The sequence below is a fragment of the Kryptolebias marmoratus genome, linkage group LG1 (genome assembly GCF_001649575.2).
Source record: "Kryptolebias marmoratus isolate JLee-2015 linkage group LG1, ASM164957v2, whole genome shotgun sequence".
Taxonomy (NCBI): Eukaryota; Metazoa; Chordata; class Actinopteri; order Cyprinodontiformes; family Rivulidae; genus Kryptolebias; species Kryptolebias marmoratus.
This window is the reverse complement of record NC_051430.1, coordinates 33,213,555-33,224,357: the sequence shown is the minus strand read 5'-3', so window position 1 is coordinate 33,224,357 and position 10,803 is coordinate 33,213,555. Positions and strand designations below refer to the sequence as shown.

The window sequence follows — 10,803 nt, the reverse complement described above, 5'->3', positions numbered from 1 at the left end:
TTTACATGAATCATTGATACAATTATGATAGAAACGATAGAAGAAAATATATCACGATAGACACTTTTCTATCGTCCCCACGATATGGATCGTTATATCGCCCAGCACTACTCTGAAGGAATGCTGAATGTAGCCAAAAAAAATAACAATACGGATGCTCACTCTTCTTTTCCACAGAAAGCCACTTCTGAAGGACCGTTTCCTCCAGCAGAATGTGGAGCAGACCAGGCAGCACAGCAGGGTAGGAATGTTTGCTCCTCAGTTCCTTCTCAAACTGCAGCACCTCCTCCACCAGGTGACAGAAGAGCGCATCGTCATAGAGCATCCGAGGAGCATCGCTGGCCACCTTCTCCTGGACTAAAGACACCAGGCCGCGACACAGCTCCACCTGAACACGAGATGATCGGCAAACAACAGGACCATTTCCTTTATGAGACAGGACCTGTTAAGGGTTGAACTTGTATATTCTTACCTATACATTTTACATACACTAATCATTAAGTCCTGATTGAATAAATGACTTTTAGCAAAACTGTAAAAAAAAAAAAAACTAGCGAAAAAAACTGCATTTTCTGCAAAAATGGCACGTGAAGGCTGAAGAAGCTGTAAGTAGGTAAAGCCAAAAGCTAAAAGTAGCAGAACGGTAGCTTAAACTGAAGTAGCATGGGAAGACAAAAACAGAGCAAGTATTTTAAAGCAAAACAATGTTTTAGAGCACACGTGTCAAACTTAAGGCCCGCGGGCCAGATCCGGCCCTCTGTAACATTTCATCCGGCCCTCTAGTCTGGTTCAGATCGAGTCTCTGATTCTTATTTTGCTTTAAAAAACTGAGCCTAATTAGTGAAGTTTTCTCTTGACAGAGACTTAGAAGCCAACAATATATAGTTTTAATTTCTGTATGAAAAGGTTTTTGTTAAAAAATCTGTTTTAATGTTAAAAACTTCATTTAAAAGCTGAGTGAGGCGTAAGAAATGACTGCTAATGATGAGCTTTTAGAAGTTTGATCTATTTGTCTGTGTTCATTAAAGTCTGTTTGCTCTAAATTCTGTATAATCTGTAACTGGGAAAAGGTCATTGATACTTCTATATGAATGATTTGACATAATACATCTAAAACTAATTAATTTATGTAATTTTTAATAAATATTGATCGTGATTGGCCCTTGGCTAGGATCAAATTTTCAATTTTGGCCCCCTTGTGTCACTGGGTTTGACTCCCCTGATTTAGAGGGAATTTCTATGGGGAAAGTTAAAAATTGTGAAAAATATATAAGTCAAAAACCTAAAGTCAGAGCACCCATCTCCTGATGAGCTGATCGTTTGGATATGAATGGTTAAATTAGCACAAAGTATGCAGCAGCAGTTGGAATGAACAAAAACTAAAGGAAAACATGGAGAATGCTGACACAGCGGCCACACTACAAGGAAACCATGGAGATGGGAACATGCACGTTCTCTCCTTTTAATGCACAAGTGGTGACCATATTTCCTTCTGTAGACTCCTACTCTGACTCTACCTGCCTGCAGCCGGTCAGAAAACAGCTCACCCTTGCACTGATCGGAGCACCAGCTTGGTCCAAGATGGGCTGAATCTTTTCATTTAGGAAGTCTGAGCTGTTCCCCATCCATATCAGAACTTGTGTGAGGTACCACTCTGGCTGTACAATCAAAGCACAAATACAAGATTGTTTTCTAAAACAAATTTGAATGCATTTTAAATTCAGTAACAGGCACATTTTGCATGGATCGGGTGTCCGGTGCGTTACAGACCTTGCTTAGGGAGTTGGTCTGGCGGTTCCCACAGAAATGGTACCTGAACCTCTTCCTGAGCGGCAGCAGCATTATCTGAACAGGCAGACAGAGGGGCGGGTCCTGCAGCTGAGGCGTGGCTAAAGACGAAACCGGATCAAAGGAAAGGTTTGGATCTCTCTGTGATATCAGGTTATCGCTGACAGGGACGGTTAAGGAAACACGCAGAACACATGAAGGTTTCAAACCCAGTTGTTTCACAGACGACTTGGAACGTAGGACAGGAACAGGCGTATAAACATGTCAGAATATTTGTAATCAGGAATAAATGATAACATTAAAGTAAAACAACAAAGCATAGGAAGAGAGGACAGTGGACCTTTGAACCCTAGAGAGAGAAGTTGCCTGAGGAATGGAAAAGACGGGTTCTAGGGCGATAGGGATGCTGTGGTTGAGAGGTGTTAAAAATGGTGGGTTTCTTGTGAAGCAGACAGTCTTATGATTTACGTCACTCTCTGGCCAATCAATGGACTGCAGTCTGCTGATATCAAACCTTCAGCTCGACTCAGATGGCTCAGAACCTCGGCTGAGTCGGTCCAAAGAACCAAGCTGGAAGATGGTGGAAAGACTCTGAACCCGCACCATGTAGAGCCGAGACGAGCCCAGTGGAAAAAGGACAAAACACACTAATTTCTGTCCATTTTCAGGACAAACAAAACATTTCCCTTAAATTACAACACACACTACACTATATTTGACCCCTCTGAGTTCAAAGGTCACACAGCTTTAATGAAAGGAGTTGAGGAACCATTCACTCAGGAGAGGCCAGGACAGAGAGCTTTTAAAAGTTATTTCTTTCAGCAAATATTTCCTATTTGAAGTTTTCTTCAAGCGATCATTAAAAGCTTGGCCCATCTGGTGAGCTGGGTATCATTACAGGCTGAAGTCTTAAAACATTTAAACACCAGAACCAGTTAGGACTAACGGTGGCCCAGCTGAACCGTGTTACTCCTGTAACACAGAAAGATTTCCCTCTCGTTGTGAGAACGCCGAGTCAGCATTCACGTTATTGCTTTTAGCTTTTTCTGTACATTTTTCACAATCGAGCTCCTCCTGCAGACTTTTTACCCATTCTGATATCCAAACGTTCATCTGAACGGGGAATAAGGTGCTATGGCTTTTGGTTTTTCTAGGTTATACTTTAATTTCTTCAAACACATTGTTCTCTTTGAAATCTTTTCAGCTACTGGCTTTATTTTGGTCCTTTTATGCTACTGTTTAGGTTTTAGCTTTGACAGTTCATTCTTCTTTCATTCACACTGCATGGTCCCAGAAAAAGCTGTTTCTCTCAGAACATAAGGATCTTCATCATTATTATGAAACAATTTGACAAAACGGTTTTATTTTTTTAACATCTGCGTGTGCAGAGGATCAGGAGGAGGAAGAATGGCGCCTCGGAGCTGAAAGGATACGAGGTCTGCAGGGCGTGCAGCTGCGTCACCACCTCCTCCAAGCGGCTGCAGACATCCTGACTGTTGCTCGTCACCGCTGATGACTGACAAGGTGAGACGATCGGCCAACGAAGCTGAGTCAGCAGGTTCTCAAAATCACTACAAAAGGATAGATTTCCTACGATTAGTCTTTTTTTTTCCCCCCCATTTTCAAACTTTGCAGGTGGCTGTGATGAAGAAACACCTTTTCAGTTGGTCTTTGATGATGTTGTGCCAGAAACAAAGTGTTTTTCGGAGGAAGTCCTGAAGGTGGGAACATCCTGACTGGTTCAGTCCACAGTCCAGCGTCGCCATGTTTCTGACTTCTCTTATAGCATCCCCAACACTGTTGACCATCAGACACTGCTGCACCGTAGCACTGCGCGCACACACACACACACACACACACACACCAAGTCAAAGCAGATTTTTACAATCATAAACCGTGAAGGAATGCGTATCACCTGCCGACTTTCAGGCCAGAGTTTTAATGTAAAAGCATTTTATGATGAGAAATGATGACTGCAGCCATTTTTTAAATACATTTTTCATTATTACAATGTATCATATCATTTATAGTATCTTTACCTTTTGTTATTTGTTCAGACAGTTCTCGGTTGTTAGTATTTTGTTGTCAGTTCTAGAAATTAGTCTCCCTCTGATTACTGCCTTGACTGTGACCCAAACCAAGGTAGGGTTCACCTGTCCATTATTATTATATATTACACATTGTTATTTCTTTTTAATCTCCTTTCTTGTGAATTCATTTTTAAGAATACCTATATTTAAGCACCATAATGTTGTTTTAGCTCGATGAGACAAATTGATGGATAAATAGACAATATTTGTGGTCTGAAATATCAGATGTTTCAATTAAGCTCTCCTCACTTTAGATCAGTTAATGGTGTTCATCAGCGGACTTCGTGTGTGGGAGAGTAATGAGTAAATTCTTTTTCTTTAATATGAAAATCCCTCCAGACGTCGAACTTGTCCATCTCCTTGACTAGAATATTAGGATCTTTTCACCTACCAGTTCTTTGCTTCATATAGCTCGTTGTATCTAAGCCAGGGGTGTCCAATCCTGGTCCTCAGGGCCACCATCCTGCAGGTTTTCCTTGTTTCTCTGCTCCAACACACCTGATTCAGAGGTTAAATCACCTCTTCATGTTCTGCAGAAGCCTGTTAATCACCCTTTGATTCAAATCAGGTGTGTTGGAGCAGAGGAACAAGGAAAACATGCAGGATGGTGGCCCTGAGGACCAGGATTGGACACCCCTGGTCTAAAGTATAATCTCCAGCGCAGACAAGAACTCCTTCACTAAATCAAATAACTTTGTCAAAGAGCTTTTTTTTATTCTGTCACTCTCTGGTGGTATATATATATTAGCAATCGTGACAACATTATCGATCCTTCCCTTTATAATAACAAATCTGCTCTCTTTGTCGTCCTTCTCAGTTATCAATTCAAAGTTCAATGAGTTAGAAATTAAGGTAGCCCCGCCCCTTTTTCCGCTATTTTTACAAGAGCTATAAAAGTGTTTGAGTAGCCGAATGACTTAAACTTATCATGTTCTAGTTTAGACATGTGTAGTCCATCTTTTTTCACGTTGGCTAAGACTCTTTTTCTTTACACTGGACGACTCAATGCATTTACATTTAAGGAAGCAATTTTTAAATTAAATGACAGTAATATAGAAAATGAAAAGGACAGAACCTGTGCCTTTAAAAATAATAAAAATAATAATAATAATTCCATCCTACTTGTCCAACGTAAAGAAAACGGTGACTTCTCCCACATAATGGTAAGTCAGAGCCAGACGGGAACGCTGCTGCATGATGTCGTGATGTTCCATCTTCACTCAGACATGGAAATCCTGCAGCTTGGTCTTCGCTCCCAGCGGACACCAAGCTAACCCGAACCCTCCACTTGAAGTCTGCGTCTCTTCAGCTCACTGTAGGTTTCCTGGGCCACTGAATATGATTCCCAGTGGACCCGGATGCTGATGCTGTATGCCTTTGGCCTCAAGAACCTTCTTGATAGCGACAGATTCTCAGGGCTTCTTCACCATCTCAGGTGCATCATCATGATCAAAGTGTAGATTTGCAGAGCCAACCTGGATCTTGCCCTTTTTCCACATTTCTCTTAGGCTCTTTAATTTTGTGGAAAGTTCCAGAAAGTTGACAATAATAGCCCTGGGTGGGGAATCCGGTGGGGTTTACTAGCAAGAGTGTGATGTGCACGCTGTATTTTCAGGTCAAAGCCCTCCGGTATCGCAGCTGGCTTCTCAATAAACTGTATACCAGAGTTCCCCTCCTGTCGAGAGTTTCCTCGGCTGCCTCCTTTGCTCAGTTCTCCACTGGATGCACGCGGACCTCCGCCTCGTCGATCCGCTCAGCTGGACACTGTCCATCTTACCGTTAATCTCATGCCCCGAATGTTTGATGTCTTCTTTTAATTTTGCATCGTCCCCCTTTAAAGCCATCCTCAAATCGTCGACAGCCTAAAGTATTCCAGCGGGTCTACGTTTGTTCCGGTGTTCTCCGATCCCGGATCAAGCCTCGTCGTCACTAGCTTGATTCCAACGCGTGTTAGTTTTCCCGGCAGGGGGACTTTTATCCTGCGCTTTGGGCATTTTTAATCAATTTTTTTATGGCTCCACGTGCTTCTCCTCCCGTTCATAGATTACTTTGTCGAGACAGCGAGCAGATTAACTCGCTCTGAACGGTTACGCCACATGCCTCCGGAAGTCCCCCTACTGTAGCATTTTAATCAAACCTTGAAATAACATTCTGTGTGCAAGCTCTCGCACTGTGTTAAGGATGACTCTCAGCTACAACCACATCAAATCTTAGCTCAATATCTGTAAAACTGACCAAGTTAGAGCCATTTTAGTTTTGGCTGTAGTTGCAGTACCTGAGTTCTCCTATGTGGTGAAGACACTTTAGGTATTTCAGACATTTTTCCATAAAGTCTACTTGGGTAAATGTGTCCTCAACACCATCCATCCATAACTTGGTCCCCTGTAGGTGCTAGAAGATGAGAATACTTATCAGTATTTATATAATAACAATTTACGTTTAATCAGCATTGTTATAGTCATTTAAATCCACCTGTAGACCCATATTTTATTCACAAGGAAACATAGTAAACCTTTCAAATGTTTAAACAGAGGAATTGTACTATTTGTAGGAAAAATAAGGTAATTTTGAATATAATGTTGGCAACCTGTCTTTAAAAAGTTGAGACACAGCAACAAAAGATTGTAAAAGTACACAAGGTGGTATAAATGAGTTTGTAGTACTTTCCACAAATGCTGCTTAAAGCTCTATCAGGCAAAGAAGAAGGCAGATGTGAACCCCATCCAGGGACACCTCTGTCTTCTCTGGATCAAAGCTCATTTAAAATGGAAAAAAAAGGAAAACTGTTCAGAAAAATCCAGCTGCCCACTTCGGAAGTGACTGCCTAAAACGCTAAAAACATGTTTTTCTTAAGTTTCAGGTCAGAAAAAGAGTCCCGGCGGTGTTGTGTGGAGGTGTTTGAATAAATAACATTCATGAAATATCATTTTTTTTAGATTTGATTTGCTTACAGTGTTCTATTGTGAATAAAATATGAGTTTATGATATTTGCAAATGTCATTATATCATTATATCATTATAAATCATAGATTCACAGCCAGCAGATAATTTCAGACTAGAAAATGATATTATATCTGTATAAGAGCTAGCCAACAGGTGGACTTTGTTGCTGTCTGTACCTCCTGCAGCGTGCTGGAGACATGTTGCTCTCTCTGCAGCAACTCCAGCAGGGAACATCGGACCTCCTCTGCTGCAGACAGAGACGCTGAAACTTTAGGAGGCACGGAGCTGCACACCGTCAGAACCTGAGCAACAAAAACATACAGCAGAGTCAGACGAGTCTGAGCTTACACCTACCACACCGAACTTAGATGGGATTGACTCCAAAAGGTATTCAGTTGTAGATATCCATCCAATGATTTCCTGAAAGTTTCATTAAATTCATCCAGTTGTTTGATGAGATATTTTGCTAACAGAGACACAGAGTTTATTGCTTTTGTCAGCGGGCAAAAACTCTTATTTTACTATGCAAAAAAACAACAACTATGAAATATGGGTTTTTAAGGGTTTATGGTTGGGCTCTAAGATCTTATTTAGTAGTGTGTGGGACTGTAAATTATTTAGAATGAATTTCCAATTTCTGTAGATTGTTTATAGATGTTTGTCTGTTTTGAGTTTATGGTGTTTGTCGTGTTATTCGCTCTTCAGTGCTGTTGGAGTCCAGGAAACTCTCATAAATCAGATATAAATTAAACTTTTAAAAAAAGTAATCAGGATGAGTAGCTACGATTAAATCATGAAGATGATGGTTTTGAATTCTAATCGGAGTGAGACATCCGACCTTCGTTATATTGTACGTTCAGAATACGTGACGTAGTGAGTGCTCTCACCATAAAACAAGCTTTGACATAGTTTCTCCGGTAAAGTTTTGAAAAATAAGGGAGAAAACAGGTTTTATAAACGCTAAATGTGTCCTACAGGCTTGTGCCTTGGGAGACCTCCGTCTTTGTAAGTATTGGTGTTCAGGAAGCACTTATGCATTTATGTGTACATTGTTTTAATTCATGTAAATACACTGGTGTGATACCTTAGTATATGTTTTGGACCAAAACGTATACTAAGGTATCACATAATAGGCATATACCAGAACCTTTGGTATATGTCTATTTTGGATTTATAGCCCCCTCTGGAGAAAACTCCACCAGCCGCCACTGAGATGATCCCAATTTAAAAGTCCCGAAGGAAAGGCGGCGGGCGATATGCATTAAGGAATGCTAGGACTATTTATTTTTGTGTTTATGAATTGACTCAGCACCTAATTCATTAAATGTTCCAGTGCTGGCTGTTTGTCATGTTATAGTATATGTATGTTGGTCTCTAACTGTCCACGTACCTGCTCCTCCAGCTCGGACTGCTCCTCGGAAAATCGCTCCAGCAGCTCTCCGACTCTCTGGGCGGACCGGAGCTCGCTGCCGAACTCCGTCTCCAGGAGGTCCAGTCCGTGCTCGGCTCGGTCCTCTGAAGCTTCAGAAAAACACCTGCTGTCCTGGACGGTGTTTGTGCTACCTTCTTCCATTGTAGCATCCTGTGGTTCAGCTGTAGACGCGGCCATATTTCCTTATATGTACTTACTTCCGGTTTTTGACACCAGCGGGAATGATGCCTCACTGCCCCCTGCTGGTTGGGAGTGGGATGACAGACAACTAACATTTTAACTACATAGAGGTGAAAAAAACGTGAGAAGAAACAAATTTACATATTAAAATGCCAAGCATCTTTTGAAGAAATGCATATCGCCCGCCGCCTTTCATGAGGTTTTAAACTAAGATGATCTTATGTTGAGAATTGACAGAGTTGTAGCTCTATAACAAGGGTGGGCAACCCTGGTCCTGGAGGGCCACCATCCTGCATGTTTTACTTGTTCCTCTGCTCCAACACACCTGATTTGAATCAATGGGTGATTAACAGGCTTCTGCAGAACATGAAGAGGTGATTTAACCTCTGAATCAGGTGTGTTGGAGCAGAGAAACAAGGAAAACATGCAGGATGGTGGCCCTGAGGACCAGGGTTGGCCACCCCTGTTCTATAACATTATGCATGATCTCATGTAATTTTGCAACATCTCATGGTGATCTGCGCTTGGAGTATGTATTGTCAGCTTGTATTGACGAAGGTATTTGACTGTGTTCCTCAGAGATACCCTGTGGGGGGTGATTTATGGGTGCATTGCTACAGTCCATTCAGTTCCTATACAAACGGTGCGAGAGTCCGGTCTGCATTACCGGCGGTAAGTTGAACCTTTTCAGGATGAGGATAGATGCTAACATGCATGAACAAACAGTTCCAGCTGTCTCAGGTTTGAAGGGTTCCTTCTCCAGACGTTTGAGCTCCTTCCACAGATGTTCAATAGGATTTAGATCAGGGCTCAGAAGGTCACTTCAGAATGGTCCAATGTTTGGTTCTCAGCCATTCTTGAGTGTTTTGGGTCATTATCCAATCATAGAACCTATGACCAGTGACCAAGACCATGTTCTCTGTAGGTACAGGGTTCTCTTGTTTGTATGTTTTATTTTTAGGTCTGTGAACACAGAGGTGATTAGACTTCTTGCCAAAAAACTAGATTTTTGTCTCATCTGTCCATAGGATATCCTCCTAGAAGCTTTGTGGCTTGTCAGTGTGCAGTTTGGCAAATTCTACTTTTTATATGTCATCCTCGTTTGTCTTCTATTAAGTCTTCATTGGCTCAAACAGTGACTGACTGTGCAATCTGACATAGATCATCTTTGATTACCATTCATATTATCCATCTCTTCAAATTCCTCTTGCAGCCATGTCTATGGACGTTGGTTACAGTCCTGTGGACCTTATGGACCTGATTTTTGCCGTAATTAAAGTAAAAGTCCCATTTTTTCAGTCTTTGGTATGACCCGGATTGAACCCATGACCTCCCAGTTTCAGGGAGGACACTCTACCACTAGGCCACTGATCCAGTTGCACTAAATTTGCATTAAAAAGGAGTTCCTAAAGACATCATCTAGTGATCCTTGTAACTAAAACAACATATAATATTCCTAATCTACCTTTAAATCAAAGTTTTCTAACAGGTATCGTGACTTTAATTGACCACTTTTCTCAGCCAGCACCAGAAAATCCATTAATAATAATATAATAATTTGCATTATTGTAAAGATTAGGCTTTTCTAGTATTCCCGATGACATCATTCCAATCCAGACTAATAAAAATCCAGTTTAAATGGACAAAAGGAGGAAGAAACTCAGATTTCAACTTCTTGCTGATGATCTTTTTGTATGTAATTAGGAAAAATTTAACAGTGTGAGGTTTGGGGTTTCTAGAAACCCCAAGAATTATTAAAACATAAAAAGCAATGTGTAGTATGTTTTAAGAAGTGTATTTCTGTTGAACATCCACAAAACCTTTTACAGTGATCAGAAAACTTGCATGAATTCTTGGGCTGTAATGATAAAATCTCGATATTAGCGAAATAAAACGTCAAAGAACTCTTAGACGTTTTGCCACAAACTCTTGTCTGACTTTTTATGAATCTCTTCAGACCTTATAATCGTGTTTTAACTAAATATGACCTCACACTGTTTTCCACGAGGGCCCAAAATTAAAAATGTGATTGAGGGCTGACCTTTTTTTTTAAATTGTTTTTTTTTTAAAGAAATAAATAAATTTGCCACATTTCAATTGTCTTATTTCAAAATATTCATACAGAAATACTTAATTTTGTCAACATATCTTTTCAGTCAAAACAGAGTTTAGTGGAAAATCTTTAAACTAGAAAGTTCCTGGAGAAACTTTGACGGGGCCTGCCACGGTGTGCGTCCGTGCTGAACCAAGATGGCTCCAAGAGCTGATCAGTTGCAGACAGGAATCATAAAGGGCTGGTCCTAAAGATGTGAGGAGTCCCCCTCTGAAGTTTGATCTGTCTACTGTAAACGGTTGCAGAGTTGGAGCTCA

General features: G+C 40.9%; 1 protein-coding gene across 1 annotated transcript in view; it reads right to left on the bottom strand.

Annotated features, from left to right (window-relative positions):
- The window catches only part of rint1 (RAD50 interactor 1), a 15,929-nt gene extending 7,317 nt beyond the window's left edge, over positions 1-8,612 (bottom strand). Inside the window, exons 1-8 of the mRNA XM_017426364.3 lie at positions 8,212-8,612; positions 6,998-7,123; positions 6,154-6,269; positions 3,445-3,618; positions 3,222-3,359; positions 1,771-1,948; positions 1,548-1,658; positions 163-388 (exon numbers count right to left, since the gene is read on the bottom strand). Of these exons, the coding sequence (XP_017281853.1) occupies positions 163-388; positions 1,548-1,658; positions 1,771-1,948; positions 3,222-3,359; positions 3,445-3,618; positions 6,154-6,269; positions 6,998-7,123; positions 8,212-8,430 (1,288 nt within the window). The 5' untranslated portion in view covers positions 8,431-8,612. The remainder of the gene's footprint in view (positions 1-162; positions 389-1,547; positions 1,659-1,770; positions 1,949-3,221; positions 3,360-3,444; positions 3,619-6,153; positions 6,270-6,997; positions 7,124-8,211) is intronic.
- Positions 8,613-10,803: the final 2,191 nt, after the last annotated feature.